The following is a 25,566-nucleotide window of genomic DNA, read 5'->3' as shown; positions in this document are numbered from 1 at the left end:
CATTATAAAAGGCTTTGGTCCACTTCACTACCAGTCCCACATTCTTATAGTGAGTAGTGTTTTTGGGGACAACCGCTGACCGTCATATGGCCTGTTCCGCTCACTATCTCGCTCAATTCCTTATCATAGGTCTATAATGTGGGAGTCACTCTCTGAGCAGTTACTCTATGGGGTATCCAAAATGCATACACACAGTACGTACTTAATTCCCTTAGAAGTCTACTACTTAATGTAGTGCATACTGTATGTATGCATGAGAACGACATGCATGCACTCGGACACACTGTGATCGCCATCTTGTGTATTGCCTGACATGGATGTTTACCAATAGCTTGACCCCTGCAAAAGTTAAAAATGTTTTGTTTTCTTCAAAAAAGAAAAGCATATTCGAGTCAATTTATGTTTTCTGCTTAAATTTGTAGAGACGGCATGTTCTCCACCATCTTGGCACAAATTTTTGTGCAAGCGACATTCTTCGTCTCTAGTTGCAGCTCCAGTGTCCTTGTGGGATAGCGCAGCAACCATCATACTGGAATTTCACACAATGTAGTTCGTCATCTGGGTACCATTTGCCTATTGTTTCATCCATACTAAGGATTTGTACATACTGCTCTATTGCTTTACTATAGCTACGTCATTGACAAACATCCGGGTCAGGTAATATGCATGATGACATCCATGGTGTGTCCAGGTTCATGCATACTGTTTTCACATATACATACATTTTGTACATGTACATTACTACTCGACGGTCGAGTAGTAGGTTTCTGAAGAAATTTAGTACCTACTATGTATGTTTGAGATTTCCAGTGTCAGTGTCCTGTGTTATCTGTGACGCAGCAACTATGTGAATGTCTAATTTGCACAAGCCAAACAGAGTGCCTTTAACACACCCATGTATTGGAGTTCCACTCCTTTCAAACATTAGCAGCTGTCGGGTTTCGGGGTCATCTCGCTACCATAACGTAATAGCGGTGCAAGGGTCTGCATGGCTTCACTCCTCATCAATAGCACCTACCTTTCACCTGATACTTCCTACAGTGTCATCAAGCATAGAGGCGTGCAAAGCCGTATGTTAAGCCTGCCGCACGAAATGTAAAACTCCCTCATATTACTACAGTCCCTCGATGTCTGTGCGTGTTCTGATATGTATCTTTAAACAAGTACAAATGTCTGGGGGGGGGGGGAGACTGCAGGAGACAGTTTACCTCTGAAGAAGTATAGAAGCAATTCGTGGTAAGGAAACGGAAGTGAGGCAACGTTTATATTTTCAGCCAGATGATTCTTATTAAGAGGCTAAAAACTGCTAATGATTAACTCTTTATCATCACACTTCAAACACAGCCAGCTCGCCGGTCATGCAGCACCAAAGTGCAAAAAGCAGGGGACGTGTACTTGGAACGAGGACAAAGTAAGGCTGTGAACCACCACGGAAACGGGAACGGGGCAGGCGGCACTCAGAGTCGCCTCACTCACCCCCCCCCCCCCCCCCCCCCCCCTCTGCTGGTACCACCGCAAATGCAACTCTAGTTTTTCACACCAGATTAACCATTTGGCTGGAAGGAGGACACTTTCGGCTAATAGACTGATCTCAGGTGAGCGAGAGGACTTGATGAACCTGTCCTGAACCTTAAGGGCTATCAGACCCTTCTGGCCCCCTATAAATATTGAGGGCATCTTTCGATACATGGTGGGCTGGTGTGTGGCTGGGTAGGTTTGGCTGCTGTCTATTTGTTCAGAAGGTCGCAGGTTTGAATCCCAGGATTAACACAGTGATTTTACCATCGGGCACCGGAGCGAGACCCAGTGGCTCCAGGGACAGTCTGACCCTGCTGCTCAATTGTAGGTCACTTTGGATAAAAGTGCCTGCTAAATTAATTAAAATTCAAATGAAGAAAAATATAAGGAGACAATCAATTGCCCAGATTCATAACTGGATATACCTTGTGTAACAAATCCCATTTTATTTTTGCAAAAAAACAGAATATGACTGTCACACACTCACACATCACTCACACATCACTCACACATGCTTCACAGCAGGAGTTGGGCCCTTGAGAATGACCGCTTTAAAGATGTGATGACCTACAGCAAACATCATCACAAAGGCTTGAAAAAGGAAAAAAGAAAAAGGAGTTCTCCTTTCGAGAGTCATTTCAGTTAAACGTGCCGATGGTTTTATAACATTGCATAATGGAGTCTCAGGGGAGTGTAGGCACAACCTCACAGATGGAACCAAAACATCTGCAGATAGGCCTGGCTTGGAAGAAAGACGCGAGTCTTGGTTTAAATGGCTCTCAGTGTATACTGAGAGGGGGGTTGGCGGTGAAACTGCAGCCCACTTTAGGGAAAAACTTCTCATAGCTGAGCTCCAACACAGAGCCAAAGAACTCTGGGGGCTTTCTGACTCAGAGGAATTCCTGGCAGTGACTGGGTGAGCTCACACTGCACCGTGCCAGGGTTCACTGAGGACGAAGAGCCGAGAGGGGCTGACCGGAGTACGAGGGGTCCCCGGAGATCGGGGCCATCTCTGCCAAAAATGCTCGACCATCTGTTAGTCAGCTATCCATTGACGGGCTGGAACAATGCATCACCGCAGACGATGAGCCTGTGTCAGATCTCTGGCTACGTGGGATGTCCTGGTGGGTCCTTCTCATCAGTAATAGCGCAGGCACACCCTGCGAAAGCTTGCTGGGCCCGTAACCCGACACCACGACCTTAGGGCAGCCCAGCGAAAGAGGTCACCAGTCGGTAGTCTTGTCAATCGACACAACTACCAACCCAACCCCCCTCCGCTCCATAAAGGCCAGCCTTCAGGGTGAGATCCCTCCTTGTGGTTAACGCTGACTGTTTCTCAGGAACCGCTGACCCCCGCCCCCACAACCACCACCGCTCACCCAGCACCAACGTCCCAGGGGTGTGCTGTGTCAAACCTCATAGCCAGCCTGACACACCCTCCCCCCACCAAGCCCCCCTGGCATGGGATGGTACCAGTGATGAGTGGAAGATGCCTGTAGTGGCTGGGAAACACGAGTGAAACAGGTTGTCTCCAGCCCACTACAAAGCCATTTACTGTCCCCTCCTCCGTGCCCCAAGGAAAAGCCATCATTTCCCCCAGCTGTTTGGGTCGTAACCTTTCTCCTTTGACCTTCTGCACATGGAGGAATTTTCACTGACCATCTTAACCGACACCCTCTTCCACACGGCTTCAGAGGGAGGACATGTTTTCGTGTTTGTTTGTGTGTTACCTCAGCTCTCCCAGAAAGCTTTTCTTGAGGGTCAACCTACTATGTTTAAAACCGCAAAACAGTTAAATAGTTTCTGTTAAAAATGTTTGCCTGCTGACTGAGTTTATTTTTCTAGCGTGTATACACAGTTCTGCCCAGCAAAGCCAGAGGCACAAAAGTCAGTTTGCGGGTTGGGGGAAGCTGTTGAAACAGGAAACTGAGTCATGCTTCAAGATGCAAGACATTAAATTACTTCACAATCCTACTTTCTCTCTCTCTTTCTCTCAGGGGTGTCCTTTGGAAGAATCTGCCTCTGGCAGCTGTCCAGATATTTGCATAATGCTGCGGGGAAACAGGCCCTCCCTTTGTCAAAGAGCATACAGGAATTCTCACCCCCTCCCCTGGACAGGCCCCGCCCCCTCCGCCCAGATTGGCTGAAGTTTCGCGGGCTTCCTTCTGCCATAATCGGCGCGGTGAGGAACAAAAGACCGGCGCCACAGGGCGCAAGCAGAAGCGGGACCTGGCTTTTTATGGCGGGCAAAAGAATGTGGCAGCGTGATTCAGACCCGGGAAACCATTAATACCACAACATATTTTAAACAGGAAAGTGCAGTGAACACCAGCTTCATTCATGAAACAAGTATTTAAGTTCCTAGCCCCTGACCAAAAAGAAACACAGAAACAGCTTATAACGTACAATGTACAGGATTCGTTTTTAAACCTGGTTTAGTGTGCTGTCTGAGTCACACCAAACTTTCACTACATTTACAAGCCGGCAGAGGGTGGGGGAAGACTGGAGGGGGGTCCTGCATTTTGACTGGCTTGTTGTAGCATGCAGCCAGCGTGTGTGGTCGGGGTATGGGCAAACCAGTTTAGGGCACTTAGAGATTTTTAAATAATGAGGGCATCTAGTGGTACTTCAGAAGTAATGCAGGAAAGCAATAAATCCATTAAAAAGCTGACTATTATGATATATACTTCCCTACGTTGTTTGCCGTTTTGTTCCCTGTCAAGACTTTGGAGTCCAGACCACATCTGACTGATAAGAACTGATACGATACAGTCAATGAGGACAAAGCCACCTCTGTCACAGGAAGGGGCACGGTGACCTAAATACTAAGCACAGAACGCAGACTCCACACCTCTGAAATAGTAAAACGTTAATATTTACAACTGGTACAAGGGGCAGAGCAAGGGATAGAGTTTGGCCAACTAAAAGAACACAAGGAGTGTTTATGACACGGTCTGCACCGTTGAGGTTTATTATCCATGGGTGGGGGCAGTTTAGATGGCACCTGAACAATCCGTGGGACTGAAGACAGTTACCGTACTTTGAACCTAAGTCCAGAAAGCCAGCCATACAAATGGCACCAGAAACGGCGAGATCCAAGTGCCCAGGGCCGAAGCAGAAGCTGGAATGTGGCTCATCAGTATCTTTTCTATCAACTCTTTCAAGTTAGAGATAATTCCCCACGGCTGTGTTTGGGTGGGGGTGGGGGGCCACTCCCATTCATGGAAGAATTAGATTAAGTCCTGGCCAAATGGGTCTTTAATCCTCACTCTGACTAACATTCATGCGTCACCTATTATAGGAGTCGCGTTAATCATTCAGAGAACCGCTTCCATAACACCATCTGCATTATCAGTCTCTGTATTTATGCTTCTGTTTACACAACAGAACATTTGAACTATTTTATGACACTCTGAACAAAATTATTACTGTGGATATCTGTGTGCCATCCAGAATGTACCCCTGGCATCAAGAAAGTTCAACTGATTTACTGTCCCATGTTGGTCATGAGATTATTGTTGATTATGAGACGATGTAAGACATCACTGCATTCCTATCTGTCCTGACACATGCAACTGTGACTGAACTTACCAGTCCTTGTTCTGAAAATCATTTTTTCTGGTACGTCTATCTATGAGGAAGTAGTCGGATAAAATATTCATTTTCCCGTCATTCTGTGATGGATAACAACGTAGGTTGATCCAGCCAACCCTAAAAAAATCTGAAGCTGAACTTATGACCTCCTTTGCGGTTACTTGAATTTAATTCCTTAACGTATTTCTAAAGCATTAACTGAAATGCAGGCGGGATTTCAAATATGCATCAGGACCAGCTGTGATTTTAAATGAGGAAAAAGCAAGAATGAAGTGGCGGAAACGCAGGGGACCCGAAAATAAATGTAGCCGACCGTCTGGTCATTTCCACAGCAGAGCAGCAACGGCATGACAGATGGGCCAGCTGCACGGACGTTCGGATGCAGTGTCTGCTGCGGCCATGCGTCATTCCGGGACCCTGGAAGTGACTCAGCAGCGGACGATCAAAGCGATTCGCAGGGAGAGGTGAAGTCTGTGTCATTCACCAAAGTCCAGTGACTAATTCCTCTCTCTCTTTTTTTTTTTTTTTTAACCTTAATCTACGCAGCAGCCATAGTGTTTTAAAAAGCATGCAAAAAGAAATCGGAGCAATTATCTTCATCATCCGGACGATTCATCCATCTGTAAAAGAGTATCGCTTTACCTTGTTGCCTTTCGCCACAGCTTTGTGACATGCGCGCCCCCTGCTGGCAATCATTAAGAAGGCAGATGAGTCAGAAATGCAACAAACCTCTAAATCTGTATTTAGGCCACATGAGATCACTCCAGTCTGGTGATCAGGTGTCACTGAACAGCACAACAAATGTATTTATGGTGCCGAGTCACACAGAACACAAAAAAAATCTACTAAACGATAACCAAAAGGATGGCCGATAACCTTCACATAAAAATAAAATCTGAATATAACCTTTCCAGATAAGATTAGCTTGTTTGTTGCCACTGATTGAGAAAAAAAGATTAAAGGCTACAAAGAACAGCTGATTTCTTTTAGCAAATAAAAGTAAGAACAGTCAACTTTTTCCCACTTTCTGTATTTAAAAAAATTCAGTTAAAGCTCTATCTTTACTACAGAGACAGAATTTAAATGTCCGCAATGTACAATGATGATTTACAATGAGAGATCAACTCCCAAAAAAAAAACACCCAAGACTGATACAGTAGAAGCTGATCTAAATACATTGCCAACACCTTGATCTCTCTCAACTCTCTAGTCTCTGCCATTTTACATAGAAGCATGTAAATATATTTGCTTTCCACAGCCAAGGGAAAGAATTCAATGAAAACAACCAGTTTTGAACAGTTTAAATGCAAATTATTTATCCCATTAAGACCATGTTCTTCGTTGGACCGGGTGACGATCACCCTCTTTGGTAAAGTGGACCGGTCCGGTGTCGACTGAGTCCTCCAGTCCCTGGCCGGGGCTCCCTGCTGCGTTGACCTGCAAATCCCTGTTCAGTGGGAGCTGCCCAGCACGTTCCAATATCCCATGACGAGGTGGGGGTGGGAGGGGGATTTTCCAATAATGTGTACAGTTCCATCCGACTCGCCGATCTGAGATACAGAAGCCTCTCGCGAAACTATTCGAAAAAACAATAAATAAAAACGAACACAGACCTTTAATATGTACAGTAAAGGTTTCTTTTCTTAAATGAAGGGGGGGGGGGCTGTATCTACAGTCCATTGTGCCTGCAGACCGACTGGGGTGGGAAGCAGCATTGATGATGGGGCCATAAGTCCGGCTCACTCCAAACAGACGAGATCCAAAATCTACTGCGTCTTACTGTTAAGGTGCATGGAGCACTTACACAATAACTCTGCAGATGAGAGGTATGGGAGAGTTACATAGGGACCGGCTTTAACTGCCACCTGATAGCCCTTCAAAGACTTCATAATAAGGGAGACACAAAGCGTGAAGCGGCAGAGCCAGACCCCCGCAGTCCCGGGCCAGACGGCGGTGAGAGGTGTGGCTTGGTAGAGATCACGCAGGCAATAGGTGTGACTGAAGATCAAGTGTCCTTTTTGTCAGAGACAATAAGGGGCAGGGCAATCGTCACAGGTGAAGAAAATCCCAGGCCAGCTGGGTGTCTCCACAGCGACCGAACGCCGCCTGAATGTAAGCATAAGCACGCCCAATCACACGAAGAAGGGGACATCTATCACACCAAATTCAATAGCAACTGTCAATTACTTTAAAAAAATAACTAAACAGTAGAAAACTTTGTGGTCTGAAGGAACATATCCCCCATATTTTAAGGGCAGTGTACTTTTATTTTTGCCTGAGGGGTTTAAAAATACTTCCCAAGAGTTGGTCATATATATAAATCAGTGTTGGTCCACTACACAGAATCCCACAGTGGTAACCCAAGATTCTTACTGGTTCATTCCACTCGCATCCTGAGTGAAATCAAATAGGGTGAGGTTTGGACTGGTACCGGCAGAATCATGCCATCTCAGAACGGGCCCAGCAGTACTGAGCCTTTTGGATCCAGAAGGGAGACTGGAGTGCCAGGCGGCAGTGGCCGGGGTGGGGGGTGGGGGTGTTTACAAACCACCTAACTTCTCTGAACACAATTTTACCATGAATCCCAAAAAGCCTTGAGTCACCCCAACCAGGTCTACTTCAATATGCATTAAATAAAACTAATAAGTTCATGAACTTCGTTCTAACAAGAATTCGTTAGAATTAAGTAATGTCAAAAAAGTATTCTCAGTTAATCGGGCAGAAAGAATAAACACAATTCTTAGAAAAATCACTTGGCTGTGACTGGTCCGTGTATTAATACCTAAGGGTGGGAGATGAATGTTTGTCACCTCTGACGTCACGTGGGGCCATTAAGCGTGGCACTGTGTGGCTTCCCCCACCCTCAAACATATCACACGGGGGGGGGGGGGGGGGGGGTAAGGCATACCTGAAAGGTAGATGACGACCCACTCATAACACAGGAACTCCCATTAAAATAAAAACCCTTCATCTAGAAATCAGAAAATGCAGCTCAGAAAAGCATCTCACACCCTCAAGTAGCAGAAGCAGTAAAACCATCCAGGTCATTCTTCAGAACCCAGAATAAAATATGACCAAAAAAGGCCACAACATCTCCAACATCACCAGCCCCGGAAGGTACCACCAAGCTATATTAAAATCAGTTTTAGGGCTAATCAACCTGACCTCTGACACCATTCAGAATCCTTCTAGGGGCACCAGACCAGCCAAGGAGCCCCCGGCTCAGCTGTCCTGACCTGCCCCCCCCCCAGCAAGCACCATGTAGTTGCCATCAGGTCAACTTCCTACTGGAAAGGAAGCAGTCAGAACTGAACTGAGAAATGAAGAACTGGTAATACATATGAAAATATACCTATAGAAGAGAACATAACTGCTGAACCTTCTCCAAACAAGGAACGCTGGTACTGGGTCCAGTTTGGCACGAGCCCACAGCAGCCCCTTCCAGCTGCTCGCAGTGTCAGAGCCCTGGTTCTACCACTGGCGTCACCCCCTATTCTTTAATCCTGCCCTTTCATTGACCTGTAACTGAACCCAGGCGTGAGCGAATGATCAGCCCTCCTGCCTGCCACCGTGGCAACCCAGTACGAAACAGGCAGTGCGCCTCGTCTGCGCGGAGACACCAAAACTAAGTACGATTACATTTCCTGTATACGATGGTGATATATACAGATGTCCTGCGTCTGCAATGACGTATTATTAAGACTCTATACGCTAAATAAGCACGATGTCTCTATTCCAGATGAGTTTCAGTTTTGCAGCGCGAGGCGTGATTAGGTCACACAGAGAACTGAGCAAACCCCCGTCGCCGGGTGATGACTCTGAACGGCAGGTTGTCTTCAAGGGTGGAGGAGGAAGCTGAAGTCCCGGTGGGAAAGTCGAGGAGGAGACCGCAGTGGAGAGGGAGATGTAGAGAGTACCGTGTCTCCACGGAGGGGGGAGGTGGCGCGTGGCATCAGTTATAGGGACCGGGAGTCAACATCGGAGCAGAGCGGTCGTTGGACACAGTCCGTCGGAGCTTAACCCCGCGGCGGATCATGCTCAGCATGTCTCCGCCTACGGGGGGCTCTGGCCCCGCCTCTGCCAGCACTGCAGGGGGGGTCGGCTGGATGACAGAGGGGTGCGGGCAGGGACTGCTATCCACGGGGCTGCCAGCCGGGTTGGAGAGGGCGTACGACTGGAGCTGCTGCTCATGCTGTTTGTGCTGATGCTGCCATGGTAACGGCTGCTGGTGCTGATGTTGCTGATGTAGGTGGTGCAGCTGCTGCTGTTTGGAAAACTGGTGCAGCTGCTCCACTTGAACCATCACAGGCTGCCCGGGGATGAGGGAGCAGTACGGCGAGGAGGCGGCGCTGAGGCTCTGCGTGGACACGCACAGGCTGGGCCTGCCATGGCCCAGGTCCGAGCGACCGCCACCGCCCCCCGGCACCTGGGGGGTGCTGATGGGGATGGGCACGCCGCTGATGGTGCCACGGCGGAAGGCCGGCTTGCTAGAGGGCTTGCGACGGATGGTGGCCACGTGAGGGGGTCGCGGCAGCGGCTCGGGGTCAGCCAGCAGGCTGACAGTGGAGGCCGGCCGTTTGGCCTGGAACATGCGGCGGTAGTTGAGGCTCAGGTCGCTGTTCCGGGGGATGGTGGAGGACTTATCGAAGTTGGGCTGGTTGTGCGTCTCCTCCCCACCGTGGAGGGAGATGTAGTCGTAATCTGAGAGAGCAAAAGAGCGAGAGAACGAGAGAAAGAGAGACATAGTGACACCCAGCACCTTCACAAGCCATCACAACCAGAGCTGCCGTGGAAACCCAGAGCAGCTCTAACCCACAGGCCTCAGCACGGAGGGCGGGGCCTCAGCACGGAGGGCGGGGCCTCATCTTACTTCAGACTGAGCTGTTCCCAGGCATGAAGGAAGAGGGTGCGGCCATTAAGCCGAGACATTTGATGGATGGCCAAACAATGGACAGGATAATCCGCTGGTGATGGCAAACATTACAGAGCTGGCAGCCACACTGAACTCTCTGGAACATTTCGCCACTCCGTCAACAAAGCAGTAGGAACATGCCGTGCAACGAGCCCGCCACTTTAGAGATGGATGTGCATTCAATCTCCATAGCGGAAGATGAGTGAGAGGTGGGGGGGGGGGGGGGGGCTGGGGTTGGGGGAGGGAGGTGTGATATCCAGGGACCTACCATAAAGAGGAGGATCTTTCTTTATAGCTGAAAGAGAATATATAAAACCACATTTAACCACTCATCCAGGAGAAGAACACTAACCACACACATTGTAAATGGAGACACAGATGTGCAAAAAAAAGTCTGAAAAAAGGGGAAGTCATATCAATTTGTAACGGAAATATACAAGCAAGCAGCAGGTTTTCTGGGAAAGGAAAACAAAGCAGGCTTTCAGAATGATGCATCATGGCGCTCAAAGACCAAAGACTGCCAGCAAGGGTGTTCAGGCGTACCAAGAGAGGTTCCGAAATGACCGTGTGTGTGGTTTTTATTTTTTGGGGGCTGGGGGCCGTCTTGGCAGGTGGGTGGAGGTTCCACATGCCCCCCGTGACAGAACAGACAGAGGCGGCTGAGACGAGCGTATCGGAGGGTGCAGACCGGCGCGGCCCCCTGGTGGACGGACAGGCAGGCATGCTGGTCGGGGGCGGGGACCGGGCTGGGGTACTGACCGTGCGAGGGGATGGTGTCCTCGGAGCAGGACGGCGTGGTGGTCTGCGTGCTGTAGCCACTGGAGCAGTGCAGCGAGTCGTGGCTGGTGTGCGGCGCCTCCGAGTTCAGCCCACTGCTCAGCGTCAGCGCCAGCTGCTCCCGCGCCGTCTGTGGCTGGGGGGGGTGAGACTTGGGTCAGACAGCTTGCAGGGTGGCCGGAAACAAACACACGGCTCGGTGGGAGCGGAGTCCAGTGACTGATAAAGATGAGGGGAACACTGCCACCTATTGCTAGAAACAAGGAATTGCACAAGCCTGCACTGATATACTGCTTATGGGCTCAGAAATGAAGCTGGAACTTCAAGCTCATAAGGCCTCATGTTATTTTACAAGTATCTTACAACTATGTTTACTAGCATATATCTTCATGAATTATAACCATAATTCATAAAAAAAAATACTAAATACAATAAGTACAAAACAATATGGAAGATTATTGGTCATTTAATTTTTCATTAATAGAAGTACTACTGCAATAATAAAACATTCCAATGCAGACAATAAGCATTAGCTGTCCTCCGGCTCCGCTAACGTGCTAACAGAGGACCTTCCAAGCGGAGAATCGTTTTTTCACATGGCGCCCTGGCTAAGCGGGGGCTGGAGACGCACCTTGCTGGATGTGGACAGGGCCCGGGTTCTCTCCCCGTGGTGGGGGTAGGCGCCGTATGGGGGGGGCACGCCAGTACCATTCTCAGCGGTGGGGCCGCCCTGTCCCGGCCGGGGGGCCACGTTGTTCATCATACCTTGTTCCTGCTGGGAGGTGGAGGGGGCAATTTACTATCACTGCACACAGACCCCCAGACTCCCCAGCTGCCAGGACACCTGAAGTTCTCGATTGTTCGGTTCAGGTGTGCTGGGAGGGAGCAAAAACATCGACTGGATGGGGGGGGTGGGGTGAGAAACACTGGGCTGAAAGAAAACTTGGCTCTTATCCATTTCTAGGACTTTCCTTTAGACACAGAGACAGATGTTCCAAAAAACAAAACAAAAAACTGCGACCTCGTAAGATCACACAAACAAGGAATTCAGGATGGGACAGAAGGGTGAAGGGTGGGGGGTCAGTGAGGGCCAGGACTCAGCCAAGGGGCAACCACAAGGAGGGGTTACACGCACATGCCACGGACATGCCAAGGGCACACACACGGCACGGCACGGCACGGCACAGACGTGCACGCGGATTCACGGCCACGTACACGGGGCCGCTGGCAGCCAGGGGCGGAGCCACACGAGCTCACGGCGCTCCGGCGGGTCCCCGTGCCGGGCCGGGCCATAGTGCCAGTGCCGCCCTCGCTTGGGGCACGGGGTCCTTCCCAGCCCTCGCAGCGCAGCATGGGACTGGGGGCACGCTGGGGGGGGCCGCGCTGAGAGGGGGCACGCTGGGGGGGGGGGGGGGGCAGTCGGAACAAGCCAGGTCACCACACAAAGGTCCTCCACACAAAGCCACAAAAAACACATTTTGAAATAAGAATGCTTCAAAATAGTATTAATATACAGAAGCTTTTATACTGAAATCTCTCTCTCTCTCTCTCTCTCTCTCTCTCTCTCTCTCTCTCTCTCACACACACACACACACACACACACACACACACACTTCCATGTTTTTTACCCACCAGATTTTCTCTCCACCTTTATGAAATGCCCCAAGACCAATCTTTATCCAGGACCACCTCTACTAGCCTGAATGTCCCTGATGTTGCACTGTACATCGATTAACAGTAGTCTTATTAGGTTCTTTCTTTCTTTGGAAGGTGCTGTGTAACTCTTTCCCAGTACTAACTACACTTGTACCTGGGCACTGGCTGGAAGCTCAGCCTAGCTGCACTTACGCCTAGTTGAATCCTCACCAGCTGTATGTTTGTAATGTGCCATTTCCTTCACTTGTGTGCTGCTTCAAACCAAAGTTCCTGCTAAATAAATTTAGACTTTACACTCTGAGGACCATTTCGGGATGATCTGAACGTTTCACAGCCCAGATGTCAACCCACTCATGCCCCCCCCCCCAAAACTGCCCCAAAAGTCTCTTACTGCTTGCAGGTGGGCTGTTGACTTCCCCCCACGACTCCCCTGTTCCCAACCACACTCTCTGGGACTTTGGCGCCGCCCTAGGGCCTGAGGGGAGCACTGATTTACCTGTCCTGGCTCAGGCAGGTGGGCAGATGGGGGACGGAGGTGGATCCCATCCACGGCACTGGAGATGGAGTCCAGGGAGGGAACGTGGCGGACCGAGGTAGACTGATAGTTACTGGGGGGAGGGAGGGAGAGTAGAAACAGGAATCCAGTCAGAGTGCAAGCAGGGAATGCCGGACATGTGGCAGGAAGCTCCAACCGGGACCAAAGAGACACAAACACATTCCAGCGGGACACAGTCACATTGTTAGAGGCTACAGAGGAGCCGCGCTTTTTAAAGGACAGGAAGCCCCCCAGTAAACAGCCATCGGCTGTGGGCTGCTGGGTCATACTGTCAGTTCCCTCTTGTCATCATGCCATCTGAGTGTTTAGAACTGGCCTATGGGGACCTTTGGGGTGATGGTAAGTAGGAAACCAAGCAGTACAACAACAACACAGCCCCCCCCCCACCCCACCACACACATACTATATAGTCTCTCTCCAGCCACTCAAACTTGTTTGCTCTTTCAATTACCCCTCCCCCCAAACTCAGAGATTCAGATACAGTGAAGAACAGTGTGCTGCTGAAATAATCAACCCCCCCCCCGCCCAGCTCTGCTTCCTGTATGTCACTGGGACTGACCCCAAGTCGGTGAGGGCGCCCCCCACCCCCACGTACCTGCTGATGCTGCTCTTACGGGACATGGTGTTGCTCGGTGAAGCGGGCGGCGTCTGGTAGCTGTAGTCCGACCCCTTCAGGTCCAGGATCACCTACAGAGAGGCAGATGGAGGAGGGAGGGAGAGACAGAGAAGGTAAGGAAAGAGTGAAGGCACTGCGGCTGAGTGTATGGAGCTGAAGCTGGGTCTGCCCCATGACGATTAAGGCGTACACACGACACATTGTCATCAAAAGGATAAGTGACTGTCACTTGGATAATAAAGAGACTTTATGCCTGTGTGTGCGTGTGTGGGTGGGTGGGTGGCACACCTGTTCGCTGGCAGGGGGCAGCTTGTTGGGCTCGGCAGTGAGGACGCTCAGGTCCTCCAGGATGCTCTGCAGGTGCGTCACTTCTCCCAGCATCCCTATCTCCTCATCCTGAGGGGGCAAATTCAGGAGGGGTGACTCTCCGAGGCACTAACTCAATTTCACTCCGCACATTTTTCCACCCGGTAGGGCTGCTCAATTACGACAAAAATCATAATCGCAATTATTTTGGTCAATCATAATCACGATTATTTTCGATTTATGACAAGACGATATGAGAGCATTACGTAGAACAAGATGCGATCGTTCTATCTAGATTATTTTGTGTTGACAGTCGTTGGAAGCCAATTGTAACTGACAGTAAAATTTGACTAATTGCCCAGCCCTACCACCCGTAATGAAAATTAGATGACAGAAGTGTTTCAGGTGAAGGAAGAGGAAGCGTGAGTGGGGTAGGGGGGGGAGGGTAGTGTAGGGGGAGGGGCAGCCCACCAGCACGGGCCGCAGCATGCTGACGAAGGAGCAGAAACGACTGCGCTCCTCAATCAGCGCACGGCACACGGCCTTCTTCTCCGTTTCCTCCAGGACAGCGTACTTCACGTTGACGTCCTGTAGGGCATTATCCAGCTGCATTCTTGCATCATCCTTCCCTAGGGGATGGGAAATGCAAGTATTTAATTTAGGTGTTAGGGAGGATGCATCAAGTCAAATGTTAACAAAATGTAATTACAATGTCTTACTTTGAAGAACTTCACAGTCCTACCACTAGGGGGCAGCAAAACCACACAATACTAAGAGTGGTTGCTTGCCAAAGTTTTTGCCTCCAACTTTCCTTTGTTTGGTTAACTGGGTTTACCGTGGCCCCTGCATGGCCTTCAGCTCATTTACTCCTCAAACAACAGAGCCATGATGGAATGTACCACTGAGGTTATGGGGGGGAGGACTGTCTCTACTCTCCCTGTGATGCCGTTGGCCTGTTTCATAAGCTGGGGGATGCATGGGTAAGAACAACCTGCTGTCCCACAGAGACTCAGTCACACCAGTGCAGGAACGTTTGCATCTGCATGTCCCCTCCCAGGAAGGAGAGTAGCTGCACCCCCCCTTTTAATAAAATAAGCTTGTCCCACACGTGCCACCGAGCCCAGGAGACTTAAAGCCACACATGACGCTAAATTGGGTGAAACAGGGGAAATCAAAACTGATTAAGGTTTAATCAGATTTAAGGGTTTATTTTCACGAGAGAAAAAAAGGGCTTGAAAACCAAGAGCTGCCATGTGAGTCGATTTTATACATCACAAGACTCTCCTGAGGGTGGGGTTGGCGCAGAACACACACTCTCAAAAATCACTTAAAGGTTCAGCCACAAATTAATACTTATTCCCCAGCTGCAAGGGAAAACCTTACTTTTCACTGCTGAGTTGTTTACTGTGAAAGTTTTGCAGCACAGTACACAGTAGTATGCTGCTACCACAGAAGGACCAGGTGACTTTGCCCTAAAGGGACCGGCTTCTCACAGCCACGGAACCCTTAAATGGATCAGCTTCTCACAGCCACGGAACCCTTAAATGGATCAGCTTCTCACAGACACGGAACCCTTAAAGGGATCAGCTTCTCACAGACACGGAACCCTTAAAGGGATCAGCTTCTCACAGACACGGAACCCTTAAAGGGATCAGCTTCTCACAGACACGGAACCCTTAAATGGATCAGCTTCTCACAGACACGGAACCCTTAAATGGATCAGCTTCTCACAGACACGGAACCCTTAAAGGGATCAGCTTCTCACAGATACAAAACCATCAAAAGCCTGGGTATTCTATCTTAAAAGTTAAATATGGAAACTGCTAAAATACTGTAAAAATATTTTTGCATAAAACAGAAGAACAGTAATGCACTTCATCATGATTATCAGGCCCTCAACAAAATGCGCAAAACATTTCTGCCCGTGGGTTAAGCACCCAGGAGACAGACATCCTTCACAGCGATTCTGTAGATTCTTTCTAAAGAGCAAACGCGCAACTCTAAATTCAGCATACATGAAAAGCTAAAATTAAGGATAAGATGCACAAAAACCGCCAAATCCTTTAATTAAAGATTGAACACAAGTCAGCCAGTGAGAGCAAAAATAAGGCTTGGGAGGAGCAGTGAGCAGAGCGCAGTGCCTGACCTTCTGACTGCACTGGTTCTCACTGACGGCCAGCTTTTCCCACCACAGCCTGCGTGTGTTTATACGTACATTTGGTCCTACTGCCTTAAGGCTGTGAGCCTTTGCCTGTACTTGTGTATTTAAGCTACTGACATGATAATCTGTAAACACACTCAGAACATTTTCACCTCATCTGAGGAGCAAAGCTTAGCCACACTTTCAGGTTATACCCCAGGGTACTGGAACCGGAGACACCCCCACCTAAGTGACCGTGAACACAGCTGGATACTAACACCAGGTGACCCACGGCACCTCCCCACTCCATCGTTCTGCATTTTAACAGTTGACAAGTGCTTCATGCCTCCTACAGACATTTTGACTTCATCATGAAGCTGGACACTTCCTGAATTCACCTAAAGGGGGCAGTGCAGGACCCAGTCAGACCAGGTGTGTGCAAACGCGATGACAACGGCCGGGACCTGCACTTCCTGAAGCGATATACGAACTCCGCCAAAATGAGACGGAATTTCCAAAGAGGGAATGGGGGGCTTGCAGGGCTGTCAGCCTGGACACAGAGGCTGTCCTGGGGCCCAGCCGTGCTCCCTGCAAGCCGACTCGGGTTTAAGGAAAAGTGAGCTAGATCATACTCGCACGCCTTCAGGCACGAGCCTCACACTCACACGGGGAACACAAGAAAACATGGGGGACACATAGAGCCCTCACGCAATAATTGCTCTTGACCAGAAGGGCGGCGCCCTGCGAAACAAAGTTCTCTCTCTCTGATACAGAAGGGCTTCCTCAGCAGGTGACACCCTCCCCTTGGGCACGAGAGGACAGAATCATTTAATGACCAAGGAGGGGGGGGGACTACATAGATTAAGTGAGAGGTCCTGTACTGCACAGAGTGCACGATGAGACAGACCCCTCCACCCAAATGTGTCCGTGTCGCTTTGAAGCTACGTGCATTAGTGCGTGGACATGAGGCTGGAAAAACGGTTAAAGTAAAAGGTCACAAACGGGCCACTTTCCTGTGCTGAGCCGAAACCCACCCCCCTCCCCCGGGTCAGCCCAGGGGTCAGCAATGCACCGGTCTGGTGAAGTCATCTCAGCTTCAAAGGGAAGCAGCTTGAAGCAAAAAGAAGAAAGAAAAAAAAAAAAAGACGTATGGGGTATTTTAAACACTCACAAGCCACCACCTTTAAGAGAGGAAACCTTGTTCAGTAGCCGGGCCATTCCCAGTAACCGGGCCATTCCCAGTAGCCTCCCTCTCTACACAGGCAGCTTTTAGTGTCAGTCGGGTCCAATAGCTCCTTTGTACGTCAGAGCGGACAGGAAACGGCGCCGGTGGCCAAGAACAATCTCGCTCCGGGACTCTGGGCCGCCGGGGAAGGCGACGTGGTCTCAAGGAAGCCCGAGGAAGGAAGCCCGTCTATTAGCTGTGAACGAGGGGGCTGCTCTGCCCTCTCCTGCCCAAGAGTGCCGCCCACCTGCGTTTGGCCGCTTCGGAATAAATGGCCATTATAAGGCCGGCTGAGAGGATCCATTTATAGGCCTGCGTGTGTGTGTGTGTGTGTGTGTGTGTGTGTGTGTGTGTGTGTGTGTGTGTGTGTGTGTGTGTGTGTGAGAGAGAGAGAGAGAGAGAGAGCGTGTGTGTAAGGGTTTTCTTTTGCTTGAATCTAAACTTTCCATAAGACCACACGAAGTGATGTCATTCCAGAACTTCCCGTTTCCGAGTGCCGGAACTCAGGAGGTCTGAGCCCAGACCAAGGACAGGTAACAGTGGGGCACATGCATGCACACGCATGCACACGCACGCACACGCACGCACACGCACGCACACGCACACACGGTCAGGGAAGATTTCCAGGTTATCTAGTCATACAAAACACTAGAGCGAGCAAAGAGGAACTTACACCTTTGTTCTGAGGCGGGTAGGCAGGGCTACTCATTACCTTTGGGGGAGCCTCAGAAAGACTGCAGAGATTATACCCCCCTGTTCAGAGATGACACCCGTCGTCAGGTCTGCAATGAGAGAGTAGGCTGGGAAGCGAAGGCGCCCCCCCCATGCCCTCCAGCTGCCGCACTCGGCGAGGCTCGTTAGCATGCTAATGCTCAGCCGTCGAATGCAATTAAAATTCACAACGCGGCCGACTGCCAGCGCCTCTTAGGGGCTGAGAATCTGATCATAAATAAATAAAATGAGGTTTTTTTTTAAACATTAAAAAAAGGAAAAAGCAGCACACTGCCTTGAGGATAGGGCTACCCAGACATTTACATGGGTACAGATAAGCATGGCACCACGGGGTCAGAGGGTCAGATCCCACCTCTGCTCCCTGCTTGCCCTGCATGTCATGCAGGTTTCCTCCTGTGATCCAAAGACACTGCATGTGCCGTGGTGCCGCCTGGGACAGGGTCCAGGCACCCCATGGTGACCCGCACCAGGATGATGGTTGGCCTCACTGTTAGAGCTGGGAATTTTTATTGTGAAGGTACAACAGAAAGTCCCCTCGTGTTCACGGAGCGCTGAGGGACCCGACGGCCATCGTGGCACAGCCTTCAGCCCGGGTGCCGCTCAGCAAACATCTGGCCTAAGCGCCGGGTACCCAAGCATGCAGAGTTCACAGCTGTCGGTGCCCACAGCAAAACGACGGACTCATTCTGGGTTAAGTCTCCGGCGTGGAAATATATGCAAAAAAAAAAAAAGCAGAAAGGTAAACAGGGACAGCCATGCAGAAAATCCTCCCCAGATACTCAGCCGTACACCCCCACCCCACCCCCACCCACTACTCCAGGTGCAGGACATGAAAGCGCTGCGACATAAAATGGCTGCGTGGAGCAGCGGGGCAAAGTAGAGTACCATGCCGGGTTCCTTTAACGCGCTAAACCTGCGTCACGACGACGGGACACGGCAGACGCATGTAGCTCCACAGTGTCCATGATAGTGAGGATCTCAAGCACAAAAAGGCCAAACGCTGAAGCCCCCCCCCCCCCCAACTTTGCTTGCAAAGTGGTCCGGACCACCGCAAAGGTACAGAAGCCGGGGGCAGGACAGACTCTCGGTGCCCACCCTTCTTTCCTCGCTCCTGGACACGCCCACCGGCTTCCTGTCCTGACATCAGCAGTCCCCCAAGCCATGGTGGTGCACCCTGGCCTGCACCTCCTTTGTTCCCACCCCATTGTCCTCCACCTTCCTTCCTGCCGCATCGTGTGCTTTTAACTGCTCTTTTTTTTTTTTTTTAATCACCCCCTGCCTCAAGCTCTCATTTCGCCCCTCATCCTGCTGCCACTGCCTCGCTCTCCAGAATGACTCAACGCGTCTGATTAACTCCAACCCCACGGAACGGCGGCGCGAGGGAAGACGAGGCGGGAAATGGCGCCCCCTACCTTTAGCCCCGATAACCCAGAGTCCGGCGACTCATCTCCACCCCCGCATGGCGTGAGATTGCTCATAGCTGGGTGGCTAGAACTCTCGCATTGCCAGCCATGATTTAGCTGTGACTGAAACTTCTGAAGGAAACACACTGTGAAATATTATATCACTGCAAAGGTGGCTGAAAGGGGAGAACAGCGCCCCCCAGAGGCACTTCGGGCATTCAGACAGCGTTAAGCCCGAACACTCCCATCGACGTTCTCCTGAAAATGAGACGTCCGCTATATCGAGACTGGAGAGACCAGCCTCAGGTCCAGTCGTCTCATTTTCACTCATCGTGTCCAGGTGAGTCAGCCTGCTCATCTTCAGTCACACCAGTACCGGCGCCTCCCACGCGTTCACCAGCTTGCCGGTACTTACATATGCGCTGCTCTTGCTAACAGCACCAGCTGTGCCATGTGACTCCTATGTAACGCGGAGCAAAGGAAGAAATCTGGAGATGCACTGCTTCAGCTGGCAGCCAGCTGTCCCATGTGACTCCTATGTGCCAGATACACAGCTACTGCTAACAGCATTACTTGCCTTACGTGACTCCTTTCTAAGATGGAGAAGACGACGAAAACTGGAGGTGCACTGCTTCAGCTAACAGCTAACAGCTAACAGCTAACAGCTAACAGCTAACAGCTAACAGCTAACAGCTAACAGCTAACAGCTAACAGCACTGCACAGCCCTCGCGTGACCCATTTCTTGGCAAAGGCAGCCAGCAAACCTCACGCACAGCTTCCAGGGAGCAGAGGAAGGATTACAGGGACAATACAAGCGGCAGTCTAATAAACAATCCACTGAAGGCAGATGGGGGAAAGAAAAACCTTTTAATTAAAAAAAAATGTTCTGATAAATTGTACATAAAGAAGCAAAGACATCAAACAGCTCCACTTCTAGTTCTGCCCTTGGCAGAGATGGTAAAAAAAGAAAGGATTTTTGATACCACTGCCCCCCTCCCCCCGAGCAAGGGTGCGGTGCAGTCTGTGTATATAATATATATGTATATATATATAAAAAGAAGTGTTGACAGCTACCTACTAAGTGCAGAAGAGAGTTAATACGTAACATGAGTCTCCTGTGAGGCGCAGGCTGGATTCACTCTGCTGTTTGCAGGCACAGTAACGCCCCCCCCCCCCCCCCTCCCGCTAGTGTTTGTTGACAGAAACGGAAAGTGCCGCACAGAATTCTTACCCTTCTTCACTTTCTTCTGAAGCTTCACTGTGTCAGAGGACTTCTTCTTGATGTCTGCCCTCGCCTTCTTGTATTCTGCAACATGCAGCAAACGATTAAAGGAAGATTTTCAACTCTAATTCATATAACTTTAATTCATACAAGACTTCTAACCTATGCATGAATACCACACAAAACATGATCTAGAATAAATTTTACCGACTTAACATATTTAAAAATACATTTGAATTTTTTTTTTACAACCTCTGTTCCTTGATAAATGTATAAAACTACCCCATACTTGAGTTTTCTGTGGCGTCCCCAGAAACCTTAAAAATTACATTTAAAACATTACAATAAAACGTAAAGCTATTTCATCACAGATGCATTTACAATCATAATCCTATAACCGATTTATTTATAAGCTGATCACTTATTGACTTGTATTTGCTAGTCTCCCCTAAAATCTGGAATTTTAAAAATGTACTAAACCCCCCCCTTCGAGCTCAGACGTCCAAATGGCATGCACACCTTTGGCATGGTCCTTGTCTAGCTGACTTGCCACCTTCTTCCACTCTTCGATTTTCAGCTCCAGGGGTGTGATGAGATTCTCTGTAAGTGCTCTGTCATGACAAACAACGGTCAGTCACAATTTAATCACCTCCACAATGCATATATCAAACAATCATTACATTTCATCCTCACTTTGAGAAAAGCTTTACCCATTCTTAAGGCGCTTTTCCACCATACCAGGTGTGGTATTTTTGGTAAATTCCCTATTCCAGTGACTTCTGGTAGAGTATCAGTACCAAAAGTTCTAGTACCTAAAATACCAAACAGGCTGGGCTACATTTTTGGTACTTTGGTGAGAGACTTGCAAATGCTTCATTTGTTGATTGATTATACAAACAGTCTGTGTGTGAAATGCAATACAGCCATCTTGAAAAAAGTTGCTCCAAAACTAACAATTAAAGTTAAAAAGAAATGTAACAATAAAGAAAAGACCCAAGCTTTAATTGCAATCTGGTTGGAAGAACAGAATCAACATGATCAGCATGGCATGACAAGAAAATTAAGTCATTTATGATATACTAGGACAGCAAGGTATTATTTTGTTGTAATAAATATTGGGGTATTTATAAAGCAAAAAAGCATTTCAGCATCAATTTCTCACAAACCCATTTAGGAGTGATTTAAACAGCAAGGACGAAAATTATTATGATTGTTTCGGTTAACACATGCAGTGCATATAAACAAAGTGATTTTTAAACATTTTAGATAATCTTGAAGAAATAATTGTTAAAATTGTCATAGGGAAAAAAGCAAGTTTTGCAGAGTAAATAGTAATAGTTTGCAATAGTAAATTAGTAAGCCAGTGTTTACACATTAAGAGTGGGCCAAGTTCTTGCCTAGTTGACCTGTACTGACCTTTGCTCATTCCAAAGTGGCTTAAACACTTTTCATACAGTTATACCATTTTTCGAGAAATCATGTACTGTATCACACAGACCTAACTAGGCATCAGACCCTACGCCATATAAGAATACCCATAAACAGGGCAATACCAATAAATGCAAATGACAAGGTAGCCTGGGTGGGATGCAAAAACTCCATCAGATGCTCAAACTGATTGGAGGAGCGTACCTCAGCCCCACGTTCCATCTCATTCTGAAAAACAGATACAGGTCCCTTCTAAACTGGAGTACCCCCAACTAGAGAGTTCAAAATGTAGGAAATTTGCATCCAGAGAAATCAGCTCCTCAGTAGAAACCTTCTGCATTCTCAGGCAGGTTAAGGTTAGGGTTCAATCAGACTGTCCCAGTGTTACACACCAACATCGCATCTGGCGCCAGAATTCAGAAACCACATGCGCACCCAATCAGAGGTCCCGGCGCACTCCCAAAAGCCCAGCATCGATCCAGAATGATGCTGAAACAAACCACCCCACCATCACGGCAGCAAGCCTAGGAAGAAGCCTGTGATGGACACTTAACCACAGCATCTCTTCAGATGAAATAAAAAGCGTATTTCATTAAATGGTCTGATTATTACTGTGTTTATCATCCCTTGACCTTCTGATTCATTGGGCTGAAAGCCTCCTGTCATCATCTCAGTGATGAGCCTTCCACTTGCTTATGGATCAATTACCTTCAGATTAACAATGATGTAAAGAGTAAGTCAGTCTGATACTGCTGGTTTGAAAGGAGAGCCACCAGCTTTGGAACTAGTACTCAGTGCCTACTTCTCAAATAATTCACGCTTTGACAGCCAATCAGACGCAGCAGGAAAAGCCAATGTGCAAATTAGGGTAACTTACGTAGTAAAGAGCTTGAGTTTGGATTCGATGCTTCGGTGTCGCATGCACATTCTTGTCAGAGCAGAACCAATCTCTTTAGTAGCTCCTGTAGGAGAGAAAGTGTGCAAGAATTCAATATCACATGGTCGAGGATAGGAGAAAAAAAGAAACTTAAAGCTTGAAATCTTGAGCATGATCCAAAACAAAGGTCCACAAGGTCTACTTCTACAAAGCTGTTAGATAAATGGCTGCCACAATCCGAAGACGTAATGGTTTTCAAAGATCTGTGAACCTACCTGAATGTTTACAGAACTGAGGTTTGTGTTCATCATAAAGCCAGTCAAGTGGATGTAAAGGCCGATTGATTACTGGTCTCAACTCAGGTCATGAAGGTACATTTTAGGCAGCATGTGGAAGGTCTGGTAAGAATCATGCATGCTCTCCAAACCCTCACGATGCTCAGCATTAGCGACAGTCCCGTTTGGTTCAGGAAGAGCCCATCTGCTTCTAATGGTGATCACTTAACTAGTATCAGCCGTGGCAGAAGGAACACTAAACACCATGTAGTGAAAATACAGACAAAACAGGATGTTCTGTTTTTCTATTTAAAAGAGCCCAGACAGACGGAGGTCCACCTCCGCTGCAGTCATATTCTCCTCAACGCAGCCCACCAAACCCCTCCATGCACACCCCCAGCCATTACCCATGCTTCCTCTCCTACATTCTTGAATTATGAGCCTGAAGATGAGTCGATTGATATAATTACACCCCCCGTCAAACAAATGGCACAGAACAATGCTGGGGGTTCTCTAATAAGTAACAGTCAGAGAAACCAAACAGCATGAAGGTTACAGGCTGGTAGCTGTGCTCAAACCTCTGGCAGAAATCGACTGTGATGCCAACCAGAAGTGCCTCATCAGATACATACATCAGTCCAACCATCCATAGATCCAGCGCCCCCTGAAAAGATGGGCTAAAATACGTGCAAGCTGCTTGCCAGACTGTCAATGGACGGGAGGACATTTCATTTCAGCCAAAAGGAGTCCATTCCATTTTGCAGATCGAGAGCGAACCACAGGGAGGCCAATAGCTGCAGTGCCTCAGTGGGCTGGCCTTGACTTCTGGCTTCCTTCTGAAGTTCTGGGGGGGGGTCAGATCTATTCCGGGGGAGGGGTTATGGTAACGGGGGGGCAAAGATATCCCACGGCTGCCCACTTGGAGCTGCTTTTCAGCCTCGCCAGAGAGGCCGGGCTCACACACAGCCTCCACTTCGAGGCCAATAAATAGGCCATTGTGGCACCTTGACACCAAATACAGAGCACTTCCTAAGATGGAGGAGCCTTATGCTGAAAGGGAAGATTATACACTACTGAATGAGTGAGCATCTGTGTGTGAGAGAAAGAGATGGCGGGGGGGGGGGGGGGGAGGAGGATAAAGAGAAAAAAAAGCACAGAGCTAAAACCCAAATGACACCACTGCACTATCCAGTGCTCCCCGCAGCCCGTTATGACACTGTTGAGTTTTCGCCTCACGGACGTTCCAGCTGCAACCCTGAACTTATCCTTCATTTCGACTATTCTGGCTCACTGAGCTCGGGGGGCGGGGGGAGGCGTAATACAACCCCAACACACCCAACACATTCACTGAAGGCAACACCATCTCCAATGGATCCACGCCAATAAAGAAGAACAGACGGTGCAGCAGGCGAATGTCACTCCAACTTGCAAACACAAACCGCCTCGACATACTCGTCCTTCAGGACGGGCGAGTTTCTCTCATCTAAGCGGAGTAAACAAACAATGGCTTGGATGAGTTCCTATATCATGCATAAGCTCCGTAGGAGGCAAAGCTCATAATAACCATGAGTCCGCTGAGTGTCTGTCCCATATCTGTGTCCTAGACCTTGCTCTCGCACACACATTAACCTTCGGGGATGGCCACAGGGGTTTGGGTGAGGAAGGAACCCCCCCCGAATTTACCCATTACAAAGGTAAACACATCCTCATCAGCACAAGATCCGGAGACGTAACAGGAGCCCTTTATCACAGTTCTGCTTCCTCGGCCTTCATTCCTTTGCTTTACTGAAAGACACAACTTCTATCCGAAGGTGCTCTCTCCTCAACTCACACAGACAAGGGTGACAGTTTAACTTCTGCACCATGGGATTATGGCTTTAAGTTTGGCTGACTAAGAAGAGGTTTTTTCGAATCAAATAATTTGCCGGCTGTCCTAGTAACTCAATTGCATACGGCATTCTGTTTGTGTATTCCACAGGACAACAGCTCCTATGCAAGAAGGCACACTGGGCAAGGCTAGAGAAGATGGAGGACAATAATGGAGCCAACTTGTTCTTTTCAAAGGAGGCTGCATAACTGCACGCACGTTATGAAATGTTGCTGTTTACCTTTTGCACAACTATGAGTACATGTACACTGGAATGCTTATTTTCACATATCCCATCATGCTCTCCTTTGAGACATACATGGAAATATATATAGTTGGAGCTTTAGGGTCCAATACAAGGGCTGGTCATTATCTGGAGCCCCTGGAGCACATCTCAGTCCGAACAAGCAAATGTTTGTGTGAGGCGTCCACTTCCATGTAAGACTAGCCATCACCAATAT

The 25,566-nt window shown here is 48.8% G+C and overlaps 1 protein-coding gene across 3 annotated transcripts in view; it reads right to left on the bottom strand.

Moving 5' to 3' along the window:
• Positions 1-5,831: 5,831 nt before the first annotated feature.
• Positions 5,832-25,566, bottom strand: part of mtss1 (MTSS I-BAR domain containing 1) — a 50,712-nt gene continuing 30,977 nt past the window's right edge. Inside the window, exons 5-16 of one of the 3 annotated variants that reach the window (XM_023795397.2) lie at positions 22,964-23,048; positions 21,178-21,269; positions 20,668-20,742; positions 14,407-14,564; positions 13,918-14,025; positions 13,609-13,700; positions 12,954-13,065; positions 12,017-12,199; positions 11,433-11,576; positions 10,784-10,937; positions 10,293-10,319; positions 5,832-9,813 (exon numbers count right to left, since the gene is read on the bottom strand). In XM_023795397.2, the coding sequence (XP_023651165.1) occupies positions 9,065-9,813; positions 10,293-10,319; positions 10,784-10,937; positions 11,433-11,576; positions 12,017-12,199; positions 12,954-13,065; positions 13,609-13,700; positions 13,918-14,025; positions 14,407-14,564; positions 20,668-20,742; positions 21,178-21,269; positions 22,964-23,048 (1,979 nt within the window). In that variant the 3' untranslated portion in view covers positions 5,832-9,064. The remainder of the gene's footprint in view (positions 9,814-10,292; positions 10,320-10,783; positions 10,938-11,432; positions 11,577-12,016; positions 12,200-12,953; positions 13,066-13,608; positions 13,701-13,917; positions 14,026-14,406; positions 14,565-20,667; positions 20,743-21,177; positions 21,270-22,963; positions 23,049-25,566) is intronic. The other 2 variants (XM_023795398.2, XM_023795399.2) reach the window with 2 other exon arrangements.

The sequence above is a fragment of the Paramormyrops kingsleyae genome, chromosome 8 (genome assembly GCF_048594095.1).
Source record: "Paramormyrops kingsleyae isolate MSU_618 chromosome 8, PKINGS_0.4, whole genome shotgun sequence".
NCBI lineage: Eukaryota > Metazoa > Chordata > Actinopteri > Osteoglossiformes > Mormyridae > Paramormyrops > Paramormyrops kingsleyae.
This window is presented reverse-complemented; position numbering and strand designations above follow the sequence as displayed.